At 39.4% G+C, this 17841-nt stretch overlaps 2 protein-coding genes across 2 annotated transcripts; one reads left to right on the top strand and one right to left on the bottom strand.

Annotated features, from left to right (window-relative positions):
• Positions 1-11441: 11441 nt before the first annotated feature.
• Positions 11442-12662, top strand: LOC130962496 (uncharacterized). Its single transcript, XM_057888703.1, has one exon. The coding sequence runs from the start codon at positions 11442-11444 to the stop codon at positions 12660-12662; it is 1221 nt and encodes a 406-aa protein (XP_057744686.1).
• Positions 12663-13581: 919 nt separating this feature from the next.
• LOC130962495 (serine/threonine-protein phosphatase 7 long form homolog) lies at positions 13582-15572 on the bottom strand. Its single transcript, XM_057888702.1, has 3 exons — positions 15016-15572; positions 14845-14932; positions 13582-14751 (listed from the first exon to the last, which is right to left on the bottom strand). The coding sequence occupies exons 1-3, from the start codon at positions 15570-15572 to the stop codon at positions 13582-13584; spliced, it is 1815 nt and encodes a 604-aa protein (XP_057744685.1).
• Positions 15573-17841: the final 2269 nt, after the last annotated feature.

Genomic DNA, 17841 nt, shown 5'->3' with positions numbered 1-17841 from the left:
AGTCCTTTTGGACTGATCAATCCCTCTTAGGTCCATAATGGACAAAAGGGAAATGATAATGATTGCAAATAGATAAATTTTGTTTTGTTTTTTTTTTTTTGAATTAACCGAAAAAAATAAAATAAAACAAAAGGCAATTAAAATAAAAAATTCGAAAATCAATAAGAAAATAAAATCAGAGCAAATTAAGAACTGAATCAATTAGTTAATTAAAAAGATTTTGAAAAAAAAGCAATTAACAAGATATGATTGAAAAATTTTTATGAAAGAGATTTGATTTTTGAAAAGAGGAAAGAGAAAAACAACAAAAAGACACCAAACTTAAAATTTTTAGAAAATCAAACACTAATTTCGAAAATTTTAAAGGAAACACAAAGAGGACAAACTTAGAATTTTATGAATCAAAAGGGACTAAGAACATGCAAAATCGAAAATTTTAAAAGAAAAACAAAAGCATGCAATTGACACCAAACTTAGAATATGAAACTAGACTCAACTAAAAGACTCTAAACCAACAAAAATAAAACAGTCCTAATCTAAGCAACAAGATAAGCCGTCAGTTGTCCAAACTCGAACAATCCCGGCAATGGCGCCAAAAACTTGGTGCACGAAATTGCAATCACACTTTTGCAATCCCGCACAAACTAACCAGCAAGTGCACTGGGTCGTCCAAGTATACCTTGCGTGAGCAAGGGTCGATCCCACGGAGATTGTCGGCTTGAAGCAAGCTATGGTTATCTTGTAAATCTTAGTCAGGATATCAGAAATTATCAGGATTGATTGTGAAAAGCAAAAGAACATGAAATAGGTACTTGTTTGCAGTAATGGAGAATAGGTTGAGGCTTTGGAGATGCTCCATCTTCTGAATCTCTGCTTTCCTACTGTCTTCTTCATCAAACACGCAAGGCTCCTCCATGCAAGCTGTAGTAGGGTTTCACCGTTGTCAGTGGCTACCTCCCATCCTCTCAGTGAAAATGTCTCCTATGTCACAGCATGGCTAATCATCTGTCGGTTCTCGGTCAGCCGGAATAGAATCCATTGATTCTTTTGCGTCTGTCACTAACGCCCCGCCTGCTAGGAGTTTGAAGCACGTCACAGTCATTCAGTCATTGAATCCTACTCAGAATACCACAGACAAGGTTTAGACCTTCCGGATTCTCTTGAATGCCGCCATCAGTTCTAGCTTATACCACGAAGATTCTGGTTAAGGAATCCAAGAGATATCTACTCAATCTAAAGTAGAACAGAGGTGGTTGTCAGGCACATGTTCATAGTTGAGAATGATGATGAGTGTCACGGATCATCATTCCATCCGGGTTAAGAGCAAGTGATATCTTAGAATGGAAGCAAGCATGATTGAATAAGAAACAATAGTAATTGCATTAATCCATCAAGACACAGCAGAGCTCCTCACGCCCAACCATGGGGTTTAGAGACTCATGCCATGAAAGGTACACAAAGAAACGTGTAAAGTGTCATGAGGTACAGATACAATGTCAAAAGGTCCTATTAATAGTAAACTAGTATCCTAAGGTTTACAGAAATGAGTAAATGACAGAAAAATCCACTTCCGGGCCCACTTGGTGTGTGCTTGTGCTGAGCAATGAAGCATTTTCGTGTAGAGACCTTTTCTGGAGTTAAACGCCAGCTTTCATGCCAGTTTGGGCGTTTAACTCCAAGTTTTATGCCAGTTCCAGCGTTTAACGCTGGAATTCCTGAGGGTGATTTGCCACGCCGGTTTGGGCCATCAAATCTTGGGCAAAGTATAGACTATCATATATTGCTGGAAAGCCCAGGATGTCTACTTTCCAACGCCGTTGAGAGCGCGCCAATTGGGCTTCTGTAGCTCCAGAAAATCCACTTCGAGTGCAGGGAGGTCAGAATCCAACAGCATCTGCAGTCCTTTTCAGTCTCTGAATCAGATTTTTGCTCAGAACCTTCAATTTCAGTCAGAAAATACCTGAAATCACAGAAAAACACACAAACTCATAGTAAAGTCCAGAAAAGTGAATTTTAACTAAAAACTAACTGAAAGATACTAAAAACATACTAAAAACAATGTCAAAAAGTGTACAAATTATCCGCTCATCAGCCGCATATAGTGACTTCCGACTTAACGCATCCGCCACTATGTTCGCCTTTCCCGGATGGTAATGCAACTGAAGGTCGTAGTCCTTCAACAATTCCATCCACCTTCTCTGCCTCATATTAAGCTCTTTCTGATCAAAGAGATACTTCAAGCTCTTATGATCAGAGAAAACTTGGAACTTAACCCCATAGAGATAATGCCTCCACACCTTCAAGGAAAACACAACCGCAGCGAGTTCCAAATCGTGCGTAGGGTAACTAACTTCATGAGGTCTCAACTGTCGTGAGGCATACGCCACCACATTATGGTGCTGCATCAGCACACACCCTAGACCCTTCAATGAGGCGTCACAATACACCTCAAATGGCTCGTTCGGCTCGGGTAACACTAACACAGGTGCAGTAGTCAACTTTTCCTTCAACGTCTGAAAGCTCTCCTCGCATTCAGGAGTCCAAACAAACGGAGTGTCTTTGCGGGTTAACTTTGTCATTGGCAAAGCTATCTGTGAAAAGCCCTTGATAAACCTTCGGTAATAGCCAGCTAGACCCAGAAAACTCCTTATCTCCGTCACAGTGGTCGGTTGCTTCCAATCCATCACAGCCTCCACCTTAGTTGGGTCTACGGCTATTCCCTTCTTACTCACCACATGACCCAAAAACTTCACCTCACTCTTCCAAAATTCACACTTAGACAGTTTTGCATAGAGTTTCTTCTCCTTTAGAATCTGCAACACGGTCCTCAAGTGTTCCGCATGCTCTTCCTTGGTCTTGGAATAAATCAGTATGTCATCGATGAAGACAACAACGAATTTATCCAGAAACGGACGGAAAACTCTATTCATGTAATCCATGAATACCGCAGGAGCGTTCGTCAACCCAAAAGACATTACGGTGTACTCGTAATGACCATAACGAGTCCTGAAAGCGGTCTTAGGGATATCCTCACCCCTCGCTCTTATCTGGTGATAACCGGATCGCAAATCGATCTTGGAGAAAACTCCAGCTCCTTGTAACTGGTCCATGAGATCATCAATTCTCGGCAATGGGTACTTATTCTTTATTGTAACCTTGTTCAGCTGCCTGTAATCCACACAGAGCCGCATACTCCCATCCTTTTTCTTCACCAGTAACACTGGAGCGCCCCACGGAGAGACACTTGGCCGTATAAAATTCTTTCCCAACAGATCCTCTAACTGAGACTTTAGCTCGTTCATCTCTAACAGTGACATTCTATAAGGAGCACTTGAGATTGGTCCTGCCCCGGGCACCAATTCAATAGCAAACTCAACCTCTCGGTTAGGTGGAAACTCATCAATATCATCGGGAAACACTTCCGGAAACTCACACACAACCGGAATCTGTTCCAACCTTTGATCATCTCCCGAAACGCCCGCGGTTAACAACATGATACCCTGACATTCGATTCCAGAACAGTTCACCATCATCGAGTTCAAGTAATAATTATTCACCACGACCGGCCCTTCTGTACCTTCCGGCATAAAGTACATCGACTTTGTAGAACAATCAAGCAGGACATGGTTCTTAGATAACCAATCCAATCCCAAGATAAGATCAAGACCGACCATCGGCAAGCAGACTAAATTATGAACAAAATCACGCTGCTTGAACCTAAAGGAAACTTTCGGGCATCCTAGCCTAGTTACCGTGGCTTCGTGGGTAGCATTGTACACTCTTAGATCATAACCTAAAGTTACAATCTTCAATCCTAACTCATGAGCTTTCTCAAATGCAATGAATGAATGCGATGCTCCAGAATCAAATAAAGCATTTAAAGTTTGACCAGCCATTTCACAGTTACCTCGAATAAGTGTCTCGGATCCCTCAGCTCCTACAGCTGAAGTGGTGAACACCCGACCAGTCTGTTGTGCTTTCCCAGCACCTTGTTTCTGCTTTTCCGGGCAGCTTGCGATCTTATGCCCTGCTTTTCCACAATTGTAGCACAAGCCCCATCCGGCCTTGCATGGTGCTCCCGGATGGTGACTTCCACACCTAGTACAAGCTTGATCATTCCGAGGCTGCTTCCCAAACTTCTTTCCTTGGGAGTTGTTGTTGTTGGGCCTCCTGAAAGAGCCTCCCCTCTTGAAAGACGGACCTCTAGGTGCAAATATTTTGCGGAGGTTAAAAATCGTTGCTGTTTTCCAATATTGGTTTCAGGCACTTTTTACGGCAGTTAGATAATCATCACTATTTAATTTAGTTAAAAAAGTTGAATTTTGTAGCCTTCAATAGCAACCGCTGCTAAAAGTAATTTTTGTTGTTTTCATTTAAATAGTTTACTTGAATTTTGGGTTTATATCACAATCAACATTTAAAAAAATCTCTTAATTTTAAAATGTTACAAATTAATTTAATTGATTATGTTTGCAATTACAGTAAAAAAAATACTTGACATAAAACACAATGCTAAAGTATTCCAAATCATGTATATAGATCTCAAAATATAATAGTTAATATCAATTTGTCCTCAAAGTGCACTGTTCATAAAGGAAACAAAAAAGCATAATAAATTGATATAAGACCTCTATTTTGCTCCACTCCCTAAAGACTTCAACTGTGCATCAATTTCAGGTGGCAAAGTATCTTCTTATTACTGGATTATGTATTTTATCAGATTTTCCATGGTCTGTCTCTTTGCCTTCACTTCAGCTGCCTCTGCCTTATGTTCTGGTGCTGTTGCCTTCAATTTTGTAATCTTCGCCTTTTGTATTGCTGTCGCTGCCTTTAATTCTGTAATCTCCCTCTGATACTTCTCAATTTGCACTCCAGAGTTTGATTGTTGTGTAGTATTACAAATAATTTCGGTTGGACATGGTCCAAAATCTAACCCCCGAACTCGTTCTGAATGCTCCTTTCCAAGGACTTGCGCAAGCGAATCAGTAAGTGAAATCTCCGTCAAAGAACCATCTTGGCTCTCGATATTCGCAATCGCTTCTTACAGACATACCAAAGTTTGGTTATTGTGATTTCGAAGTTAGCAACATGAATGGAGCAAGAGATGTAAATCATTCTTAACCAATACTTACTCCACCAACAACATGCGTATCATCATTCATATACGAGCCATTCTTTTTTTATGAGTCATAATAAACATCTCTCCTCTACCAATGCGCCTTTGCTGTTTTATCTCTTATAACCACTACAAGAATTATATTTAATTGAGGGAGTTTTTTAGTAGAGGTTTTTAAAAATCTCCAAAATACACTTTATTTATAGCAATTTATAAAACTCCCCTAAGTTAAATTATAAAATTTAAACTCTCACCCCAAAAAAATCCCTCTTCACTGAGTTTTCATAACTCACCGAGGTAGAGAGAAGCAAAGAGAATAGAATGGCGATTGACAAAACCCTAAGTTCTCTACCGTCGGTGTAGCTGTTGTTACAGTCGCCGCTTCAGTCGTTGGTTCCGTCGCCATTGCTGCCACAGGAAGCTTCTCAATTGAGCCACAGTAGTTGTCGCGGTCGAAAGCTTCCAAATCGAGCCACCGTTTCAAATCCGTTTTCTCCTTCAAGCTACCGCTGATATTCTTCTTCTTCTTCTCCATATTTTACCTGTCTCTGTCTCTCTACTTCTTTAAAGTTCCAATTGAAATTGTTCCGTTCTTCTTGAATGGTGAGTCTCACCTTAGTCATGAAGGTACTTTCCTCCATTTTTTCAATATTTTTGTGATAACCTTGCAAAGTTATTTTATGCATCATCCAAATTGAACAAGTTTCTTTTTGACCTTGTTATATTTCTTTTTCACTAATCTTATTTAGTATGATTTCATTTTATCCTTTTGCTACATGTTTTATGTTCCATTATCACATTATATCTTTGAAAATTCTTGTGTCCTGTAAGCATTCAAGCAATGAATTTAATCTTTGAAAATCTTGTTATAAGAATTTTCAAAGATATTTGCGATCAAGTTATACCAACAGTTGTTGATGATAGTCTGAAAGTTTGGCAAGAATGTGAAAATCTGATAATGAACAAAACTTAATGATTTAGATTTTAGTGTGACCTAATTGCTTTTCTAGTGGGGCTTATTTACTGCAACTGCATAATTATGAATCATGCCGAACTCTTAACATATCATTTGCAAGTGATAATCAAGTGAAACCTATTTATATGAGAATGCTCCTTATAATGATAGTCACCTTTTATGCTATTTTGTATGTACTTAGTTTTTCATGCATCATTTTAGATTTTCTCATCTTGCTTTTGGAATGACTTAAGATATGAAACCAACAAAATTTATTTTCAGGATGAAGCTTTTTACTGTAATATTATTGGTATTTTTTGGTTCCAAAAACAAAATTTAATCTTATTAAGATAAGTAGCTAATTGATAAACAAGTAGCTGTTGATACCTTTTACAAACTAGGTAAGTTTACATTTTCATTCAACAAGACATTTAAGTTGATAGTGCATTAATTTTTCTTCAGATGCTATTTGAGTTTATAACTATGATTTTATATACATAATAATTATAAAAAAAATTAACCTACCTTTTTTTGGGTCTATTAGCTTTTGAAGTCAAGGCTTTGAAGTGTAGAAATATATAGATATAGACTTTTTTTGCTTAAGTTGTTGTGTAACACTGCTTAAGCTTTTGAATTCAATAGCAGAATCCACTTTTGTTGTTCCAACTTAGTTGACACATGCTTGCTTCGATTATTTATTGGTAAGAGTAGTTATTCTTGACTAAAAATTAAGAATCCCATTAGGGAGACAATGAGATATCTATACAATACGTACAATGGGCTGTTTATTTAGTCCAATCTGAATTAATAATACAATTTAACCATCAGTAACTCTCATTTCATATGGCCTTTTACCCCTAATTTTTCTCTAATTCAAATTTTTTCCCTTTAACCCTTCTACCCCCGTCGTAACTCTACAGCCCTACCCCCCCCCCAAAACCCCCTATTGTTTGTTTGACAAGACCCACCCACCCCGGCCGCCGCCCAGTTGTCCGCGCAGCAACCTACAGCCAACCAATTCGCTCCTGTGCGATGTGGAAACTCTGTTTCCTCCGACCGGAGCTGTAGCGCCCAGCTTCGTCGTGCCTACGCCCTCGCAGGAAGGAACTCCATCGCTCCTCACGCGGCTGAACATCCGTCTGTTGAGGAGTCAACATCTATCATCGCCGACACGAATCGCAACACCGAACCCCCTGGCGCGTGACATCTCAACGTCTGCCTGAGGCCTGGGTCTTGTTTCCTCAATCGTGCAGTTTTCAGTAAGTTTGAACATGTAGAATAATATGTTGGTTTAGATAGTTGCAATTGATTTAAGTTTAGTGCGGGAAGAGCCGCAAAACTTTGGTAGTTAGGTTTAAAAATCATAATTTGTCAGTGTGGACCTCTGCATACAATGTGACGTAAACAAGCTGAGCTTTTTTCTTTATTTGACACTATTTATTATATGGTTACTTTAACAGGGTATCGGATGGTTGGTTTCCATAGTCGAGCTTTCGTATGCTTTACTAATTTATTTTTGTTTTGGACGCGCTCCCTTTTTTTTCCTTGGTAAGCAACTAAGCACAGCATGTAAGTCCTTTTATTCTATTTATTTTGCTGGGATGATTGTGGACGCGCTCCCTTTTTTTTCCTTGGTAAGCAACTAAGCACAGCATGTAAGTCCTTTTATTCTATTTATTTTGCTGGGATGATTGGATGTTCATGGCATAGAACTCAGTAGTTGCAGTTTCAGTCAGTTTGAACATGTAGAATAATAGGTTGGTTACCGTGATTAAAAGGCATAAGGCATAATATTTTTCCCCCGTAGTGTGAACATCTGTATGTAATGTGACGTAAACAAGCTGAGCATTGCCTTTATTTGCCAATGTTTATTAGATGGTTGCTTTATCCCTTGATCATAAATCAATATAAGATAGTTGTGTGAATTTAATAAGGCTTGCTAATTGTTGTGTTTTTAATTGTATGAGTCGGTCTGTGAGTCCGCTTAAATTCAAGCTGAATGCAGCATTTGTATTTTATTAATGGGGATTCTAATCCATTCATTGTTTCTCCGCAAGCACGACTGGTGGAGTATTGTTTGGAGTCAATTTTTTGTTATAGTTGCTAGCTCTTGTATATGAGTACCTTTTGTTGGTATGTAGGAGTGCTCTATGTAGATCTTTTTGCTATTGTTTTGCTACTCCCTCTATTATGTTAATTGTTTGTTAAGCCATTTGGCGTGATGACCATTTTTCGAGTTGTTCTTGTTATAATATTGCAATGGCTTATATAGTGTAGTTTCTATGTCTAGCAACTTATTCAAACATGCAATGGTGAACTAGTGATCAATGTTTAATGTGCGCACTGGAGGGGTTTGTGGATTGTTTCTACTTATTTTTGTAGGGAATATGGTTTGGGTCAAAAGTAGCAGTTGGATTATTTAATTGTTGATTTGTCATGTTATGTTTTTTTCCTTGTTATAAAGTGAAAATAATTTTGCATTGCATTACAGAAGACCAATTGCGTGATCAGGTGTTAGCATACTCACAGCACCTAGCACAAGGATGTTGACGCGACGGACTGAAGGATTACCACCTGTGGAAAAGGTCAAGGGCAGGAAAATATAGCATACTCGTACTAGAGTGTAACTTTTGATATGCTTGTTTTGCTTATATACTAGTTCTAGTCTTGGAAATTTATTTATGTGAAACTAGGAGGACGTAACTATAGACCCTCTTTTACCTTTTGTAAATTTGTGAATATGTTGGTCTTCATTCACTCAGGTATGACATTCTAAAAACTGCATGAAAGTGAACATCCATTTTTTCTGTGAAAGAAACCATCCATATTCTAGCTAAAACGAACATCCGTCTAACTATGTCTTTATTCAGGTATTTATCTTTAGTTTTCCAAAGTGGAACGACTTGAAATTGTTAAGCATTGAGTTCTTGAAATTTGAACTTGAGTCAAGTTTTCATGAAGCGTTCTAAAGATGTTACAATGAAAGAGAACATCCATTTTTTCTTGCGAAAGTAACCTTCCAGATTCTTACTATAACGAACATCCTGTCTTTATCCAGAGATTTATGTTTATTTTTTCCAAAGTCAAATGATTTGAATTTGTTAAGCATTGAGTTCTTGAATTTTGATAGAGCCAAGATTTCATGAAGCGTCCTGAACAGACCACGGTCTGAACATCCAATTATATATAAAGATGAACATCTAACATTTGTGAGTATGGATAATCGTGTAATCAATAAGTGGGATCATATAATCAAAATGAACATTCATCTTGTCTAATAAATTAACCATCAAGATGGATACAATAACGGTGAACATCATTAATATTTAGAAACGAACATCCAAATATTTTTTAAAATAAACCCATTCTTTTCGGTCCAGATAACCGTTTTCGTCTATAGTATCTAATACATGAATTACGTACTGAAAGTCATGTCCAACAGAAACTAACTATTGTCAAATGAGCTTAACAAAGACATGAACCCACAAATTGGTGGAGTTCATTGCGGCCACCATGAGCACCGATCTCTAGAGTCTAAACCTCGTAACCAATATTCGTCTCTTCACTTCTAACCTCAATAACATCCGACATTTGCATGGCCTACAATTCAAAAAATAATAATAATAAGATAAATCTTTAGTATATATCATTTGCTTGAAACCTCACTAACCAGCACAAACAATGTGACCAAAAAAAAGAAATCAAGTCAATCATTCTACCAAGCACATAGATCAAAAAAGAAACCTCACTAACCAGCACAAACAATGTCACTATACATCACATACATGAACATGCAGTAGATACAACTACCAAACACATAGTCCAGACATCGGTTTCAGAGCCAATGGTGACTAGAGTTATTTTTTATTCATTTAGTGTTTATCATGTGTGATCATATATATATTCTAAACTGAACATGCAAGAAGCATATTAAGTCGCCCATTCGTTTGTAACTAATTTTTGGCTATTTAATTTTCATTATCAAATTAAATCTTAATGATGATAATAATATTCATTGTTTTTCATATTCAACAATCTCATGCCTATACATGCAATTTACATTAAGTCATATAAATTCATATACCAATAAGTTAGTCCAAGAAAGATAGAAGGTTGTGAGGAAAACTAATTTTGAGAAAAAAGCAATAATTTTAAACATAAATGATCACATGCATCATCACTCGTTCTTTAAAGTTTTTGAGCAATTAAAATTGGTTTTTCTTAAAATTATTGCTTGTTGAACAAAGGGCTGTGAGACGAAGGATGAAGATTGTGAAATTTAAAATTTGGGAAAGAAGATAGAGGGGGTAATTTGAGAATTTTATTAGAAAGTTAACAAAAAATCACAATTTGGGTACTATTATCACACGAAACCTATCTTTCATGAATACAACGTTAATTTTCTTATTTAATGAGTACTTTTATCAACATTCGTAAAATTTATAGATACAAATAATAGTTTTTCTTAAAAATAAACTAAAAAAAAAAATATTTTGATCGAAACCGAGCTAATGGGATGGATTAAAAATTGAATTTGTTAATCAATTTAAGAAGGAAAACAATAAAACCTCTCTCCATTCCCAAGTCGTGCTTGTATTTTTCATTGCATATATTTTTTCTGTGTATACATCTAAATCTAAGCTACCTATCCAAAACAATATTCCCTAAAAATCAAATACTTTAGGTTAATGAATCTCAAATTCTCCCTTATTACATTATCATGAACATTTCAGAATCCTATAAAAAATACTATTCAAAATAAAAAAAAAATGCATTTTTTTTTATCAAATTTTAAGTAAGGATAAATTTTGATTTATCTGAATCTATTATTTGGTTAATACATTTCAAATTTTTTTCAAGTATAAAAATCTCAGGACCAAAAATGATATAATTTATTTTCATATTATAATATATTTTTTTAATTTTAAATAGAAATAATAAATTAATAAGTTAAAGTTAGTACTTTAATTTAGGGTAAAAAACCCAAATGAGTCAAGGAGAGCTCAAAATTACCCAATTCAGCCAATTCAAAAATTCATACATTAATCAACCATGACGAATTATTATATAATTCGAATCAATATGATTCGAATTATACTTACATGTAATTCGAATTGATATGATTCGAATTATACAAAGGCAACAAACTAAAGTAATTCGAATTGACTTAATTCGAATTACTAGGAAGTACACATTATTAAGTAATTCGAAACAACTTGTTTCGAATTATACTTAACTAATTCGAATTACTAGGTTAGGTTGTGATACTACATAATTCGAAACATATAGATTCGAATTATATATATATAGTGCGAGCCAGTGCTGTATATATATGCTGTGAACTCATGTTGCTCTCAACAAAGAGGGGAGATGGCTAGTGAGGAGAGTTTCCTAGTTCTGGTACATTACAGAGGGTCGATTAAGAGAAAAACTCGGTCCGGCGTGAAGTTCACTGATAAGGATCCCCTATGTATTATCGTGACGCCAACAACCACCTACGATGCTCTTGTTAGCTCTGTGCTGGAGAAGCTTGGTCTTGAAGGAGTTAAAAGGGTCAAGAAGTTTTTCTACCGCATTCCAACAGCGGTGCTCCATGACACCGTGAAGTTTGATTGTTTCACAATCGGTAGTGACGAGGACTTGCAGGTTATGTTTCTTTCTCGTAGGCAGTTTCTCGAGGTAAGGACACCAGAGCTGTTGGCAAAGTTGGTTAATGTGGTATCTAGCTCGGGTGGTTCGAACCGGAATGCGAATACTATAGCCGCGGTTGCCGGCTCGAGCTCGAGACCTGCTGTTGCTTCATCCTCTGCTCCTGTGTATGAGCCACCAATGCAGCCTGTTGCGTCCCCTTCGTTTGCCGTTGATCTGAGCGGCAATGTTGGAGACGAGGTTCGGTATGGGGAACATATTCCCACCGAGGTACATTGTCCCACACCGGCTGGTGTTGGTGATGGTTTGTTTGATGATCCAGATGACGATGACGTGGAGCCGGATATGATCGCTGATGAAAGCGGCGATGATGTTGGAACTACTGTTCCGACAAGGGCTACAGGTGGATCTAGTTCTGGCACACAGCAGTATCCACCCCATTTTTCTTCATTGGACCTGGATGCCATGCGGCAGGACGAAAATGCTCTGCAGCCCTCAGGATTTGGCGCTAGAGATACCGAGGGGTCTGCCGGTATGAACGAGTTCCAGGTTGGCCAACAATTTCAGGATAAAGATGAGGCGCTGTTGAGTGTGAAGACGTACAGTATCCGCCGAGGGGTCCAGTACAAGGTCGTTGAGTCTGACTACCGCAGGTATGTGGGAAAGTGTTCTAAGTTTGGGAATGGGTGCACATGGCTAATTCGGTTGAGTCTCCGACAGCGGAAGGGTATCTGGGAAGTGAAGCGATACAACGGACCGCATACATGTCTTGCCAGCTCCATCTCTAGCGACCATAGGAGTCTGGACTACCATGTCATATCCACCTTCATTATGCCGATGGTTAGGGCTGATGCAGCTGTGAACATCAAGGTGCTTCAAAATGCCACGACCGCACACTTTGGGTTCAGGCCTACGTACAGGAGGGTATGGATGGCGAAGTAGAAGGCCGTTGCCGTCATATATGGGGACTAGGACGAGTCGTACAATGAGCTCCCTAGGTGGGTTTTAGGAGTTCAGCTGACAATGCCTGGCACTGTAGCCGTCCTCAGGACTTGCCCTGTTCGAGTTGGGGGACAGGTCGACAAGTCTCAGGTTTATTTTCATAGGCTATTCTAGACTTTCCCCCCTTGTATCCAGGCATTCCGTCATTGCAAGCCTTTGGTGAGTATTGATGGCACCCATCTATATGGGAAGTATGGGGGAACACTGCTAGTCGCCATTGCACAGGACGGAAACTCGAACATCCTCCCCGTGGCATTTGCACTAGTTGAGGGTGAGAATGCTGAGTCATGGTCTTTCTTTCTTTCCCACCTCCGTGAGCACGTGACACCTCAGCCGGGTCTGTTAGTTATTTCAGATAGGCATAACGGCATCAAGGCAGCCCTCGAGGCTCCGGAAGGGGGATGGCTACCCCCTGCTGCGTACCGGGCGTTCTGCATTCGACACGTTGCAGCGAATTTTGCCTTGACGTTCAAGGGAAAAGATGCCCGGAGGCTTCTTGTTAACGCCGTATATGCCAAGACCGAGGTGGAGTTCGACTACTGGTTTGACATTCTGCGCTCTGAGAATCCGGCAATGTGTGACTGGGCGAACCGAATCGAGTATTCGTTGTGGACACAGTACTGTGATGGGGGTCGGAGATTCGGGCACATGACGACCAATATTTCGGAATGTGTCAACTCAATCCTGAAAAGGGTTAAAAACCTCCCTGTTTGCTCGCTGGTGAAGGCCACATATGGAAGGCTAGCTGAGCTATTTGTCCGTAAGGGTAGGGAGGCCGAGGCTCAGATGGGTACTGGACAACAATTCAGTCAATACCTAGTAAAGTGTATCGAGGCCAACCTGAGGACAGCCAGGCACTTCACGGTGACTGTTTACGACAGGGATAACTCGGAGTACACCGTTGCTGAGACGACTCCGACAGGTTCATTCTCTCTTGGTACGTACAGGGTCTCTGCGCCGAGGCTGGGGTCCCACCCATGGCAAAAGGATGCGCAGGAGCTACCGTGGCAGGCTCATTCAGATCTACATCCAGGGGTGCCTGTGTCCCTGTCGTCTGAACCCGTCCGGCTGCAGCCTCATCCTCCTGCATGATGGTCCGGATATCATCAAGGAAATCTGGTCCACCGAACTCGGCCACAATGCCATCACTAGCAAGTAAGTCTCCAAACATCGAGCCAGGACTCACCCATGGAGTACTATCCTGAAGGGTATGATCATCACCGGGAACACCTACGAAATAATCTCCAAGACCTCCACCACCAAGCCCAGCATCAGTGTGACTCGTGGGATCTCCCATACCAGATCCATGGGACCCACCATCATGCCCGCCCTGATGGGCCCTATCAACCCCCGCAACATCTCCTCCCCCAGGCATCTGGGCACCCTGTCTAGCAGCACCCACCCTCCTCCTGCCTCCACGACCACGAACTCTCCCCCCACCCCTAACTGGGTCGTCTCCGGCATCCATAGCCCGATCCACCCAGTTCCACTCACGCTGGCTACGACGTGTCCCAACTCGTGCTCTCCGCTCAATACGACGTCTGTCAGGAACATCCTCGACCCGGTCCATGTCTGGAAGTCGGCCTGCACCCCTCTGAGTCGCCTCATCTGGAATAGAAACACCTCTCGGATCCCCCAATAACATCTCCGGCGACAAAAACCTCTTTCCGTGCTGATACCACCATGTCAAGAACTCATGTGACGGTCCGGGGTCGGGCACGATGTCAAACTGTAGAATGTGATCAGCACGCTCCTGCCAGTGAAGATGCCACTCAGGGTACTGTGCCGGGAACCAACGGTCACCTCCTCTCCCGTCCTTCGACATCAGGAAGTCGATGTTCAGGGCGGGAGACGGTATGGGCTGAACGCCGCCAAACTGAGGTAAAACTCTATCAACCTGATGCCGCTCGACAACCGCAAAATAAATCAGGGACGTCCTGCATCGCCATAACATCGTATGCCGAGGCTCCAACACCTCAGGATGGACAACCTGGATGACGTCGAGTGCGCTATAGGGCATCCATATGAACTGAAAAAATCAAAATCAAATCGTTTGTACACTTAGTTAAGGGCTATAAACTGAAACAATGACTTCAGATACACAAATGTTCTGCGTACTTACCTGCTGAGGCTGTAACAAGTCGATCTTCATGCGAGCCATCTGTACCCGAGGTCCCTTGTTGCTAATCCCAGGATTGTAACCAGACCATCTGCGTACAAGAAAACAGAAGAATTGGTTGCATAATTGAAAATAAAAACAAGAAGAATATATAGTACAAAACATTAACGGTACCTCGAGGCAAGGGGCCAGCTGATCTCATCATACCCAGATGGTTTAAGTGTGGGAAACCTCCAGAAGATCCAAGACTGTAATAACTGTAACGGGCCAGCTAACTTCACCACATGTCTGTTGGCGACTCGGCACATGCACCTGTACAGCCATGCTAGTGCCGCCGACGCCCAACTGTAGCGACCCATCTCCTCAAGCCGAGCAACATAAGGTAGCCATCTGATGTGTATACGATTGCCGGACTTGTCGGCAAACAGCTGCGTACCCAATAACATCATGATATAGGCCCGGGCAAAGCGCCTAACTGTCTCCTCATCTGCCCCGTTTGGACACTCTGCAAATGTCTCCTGAAACCAGGTGCAGTTGACTGCGAATTTCTGCACCTGGTTCTCAGGAGGTAAAACACCGAGCAACTCATGGAACCACTGCCAAGCAGGTCTCCCACCCTCAATGTAAAGGTGGAAGTCGGTAAGGCAACCACTAACGTAATCTCCGTCGACTGGCAACCCCAGCTGGTATGCGACGTCCTGAAGCGTGATAGTGCACTCTCCGAACGGCATGTGGAAGGTGTGCGTCTCAGGCCGCCACCTCTCGACGAATGCGCTGACTAGGGGCTCGTCTAGTCAGAACCATCTGTCGTTCAGTCTCGCAAGATGGTAAAGTCCTGCCATCTGCAAGTACGGAACATACCTCTCATCAAGACGCATCCCCTGTTGCCGCCTAACGCTGGATATGCAACGACGAGGCTGGCCAGTACATAAACCGCATAATTAGAACAGATGCACAAACCACTAACATAAGCGATATATTTTATAAGGAACCAGAAAATAAATCATGATGGGTAAAAGATATATGAAACAAACGACCAACATTTCATACACAAACTGCTCACTCAAACCACGTGCCAATACCATTAACAAAAACATATGCATTTTCACATTTATCATAAACCACTACCGTTAACTGCTAAACCATCACTGAATCCACTATCCAAAACCGTTAACAAAAACCGAGTACAAAAATCTCTAACAAAAACCACTGGCCTATACCGCTTGCTTAAACCGCTAACAATAAAATAAACCGCTAAAAAAAACCATTAACAAAAACCACTGTCCTACACCACCAACCTAAACCACGACCCCAAACCGCTAACCATCACTAAAACCACTATCCAAAACCATTAACACAAACCGCTTACAAAAAATAATTTTAAATACCACTAAAAAAAACTACTGGCCTAAACCACTTGCATACACACCTAACACTTAAATAAACCGCTATAAAAAACCATTAACGAAAACCACTAGCCTACACTACTTTCCTAAACCACTATCCTAAACCACTAACAGTAACATAAACCATTATAAAAAACCATTAACAAATACCGTTATCATAAACCGCTTTCATAAACCACTAACCTCGTCGTTGATCACACCGGCGATATGAGCTACTCCATCCAAACGATAAAGCCTTCCCGGATCGTCCCCCATCGACAGAAACAGCCGCTCTGGTCGCACTCGTACTGAACGTTGGTCTTCTTCTCTGGGATTTGGTGGGGTTGGAGAATGAGAAAGTGATTCGAATGAACTTGGCTCGAACTCCTTTTATAGCCGAATCCCTTGTAATTCGAATCAAGTTGATTCGAATTACTATGCAACTCAATTTTCACCTAATTCGAATCAACTAGATTCGAACCTCTCTAATGTCCACTTCTCCTAGTAATTCAAATTAAGTAAATTCGAATTAGGTTGATGTAATTCGAAACAAGTTGTTTCGAACTTCCTTGGTTTGTTGCCTTCCTAGTAATTCGAATCATATCAATTCGAATTACATGTAAGTATAATTCGAATCATATTGATTCGAATTATATAATAATTCGTCCTGGTTGATTCATGTATGGATTTTTGATTTGGCTGAATTGAGTAATTTTGAGCTCTCCTTGGCTCATTTCGGTTTTTTACCCTTTAATTTATACCTTTTCAATAATTTAATTGATTAACGTACTTCCTTTATTACAATAGTTGAATTTTTCAATCTCAACTAAATAATTCAAAAAATAATAAAATTAATTATTAATTGTATAAAAAAATTTTAATCGGATGAAATACTTCAAAAATCTTTAATTTATCTATAATTATAGATAATGCCGCCTTTATGTCATACCAGCATAGGTAGGTCATAGATGTAATTAGTGGTAAAGGAAAAGAAAAAGAGATTTAAGAGAATCAAAGAAAAACCATTAAAAAAAACAAAAAAAAGTTATCAAAATATTATAAATATATTATTTTAATTTTTTATCAAAATAAAACATTTTTATATAGGTAAAAAATTAAAATTTTTTAAGATTTTCTGAAAAAACAAATCTGATAACTATTACTTTAATTGATTGGCATTTTATTCTCAATATTATTTCCGATATGATAATAAATAAATAACTCAATTGAACAACATAAAATTATGTTACAAATCATTACATCAATACCAAAAAAATGATTTAAATAATTTGATATTTATAATAATCAAATCGAGTAACTTATATACTAGGTAAATAATAATTAATTTAGTTTGATAAAAATATGTGTTTGCACACTTTTAAAAGTTAGGATGTTTTTAAAAATTAATTTATACTTATCAAAATTAAAAAGTCTAACTTAATCTCATATGTTGATGAAATTTAAATTTATTCTTATATTTATATCTATTATGATTTTTTTAAATTTAAAAATTATTTTACCAAATAAAATTTTTGTTTCTTGTACTTGTAGAAAATAATTTATTTTTAGTTTAGTTTACATAACATAGGTGTTGTAATTTTTAGAAAGATATTTT

This window comes from Arachis stenosperma, chromosome 2 (assembly GCF_014773155.1).
Source record: "Arachis stenosperma cultivar V10309 chromosome 2, arast.V10309.gnm1.PFL2, whole genome shotgun sequence".
Classification (NCBI taxonomy): Eukaryota; Viridiplantae; Streptophyta; class Magnoliopsida; order Fabales; family Fabaceae; genus Arachis; species Arachis stenosperma.
The sequence above is the reverse complement of the archived record's forward strand: the minus strand, read 5'-3'. Positions and strand labels throughout refer to the sequence as shown.

Bases quoted from the DNA above. Each gene is read 5' to 3' on its own strand.
- LOC130962496 (XM_057888703.1), top strand. From the start codon at position 11,442: ATGGCTAGTGAGGAGAGTTTCCTAGTTCTGGTACATTACAGAGGGTCG.
- LOC130962495 (XM_057888702.1), bottom strand. From the start codon at position 15,572: ATGCCGTTCGGAGAGTGCACTATCACGCTTCAGGACGTCGCATACCAG. The intron at 14,933-15,015 runs GTACCGTTAATG...TCTTGTACGCAG, and splicing joins AGCTGGCCCCTTGCCTCGAG to ATGGTCTGGTTACAATCCTG. The intron at 14,752-14,844 runs GTAAGTACGCAG...TGATTTTTTCAG, and splicing joins ACTTGTTACAGCCTCAGCAG to TTCATATGGATGCCCTATAG.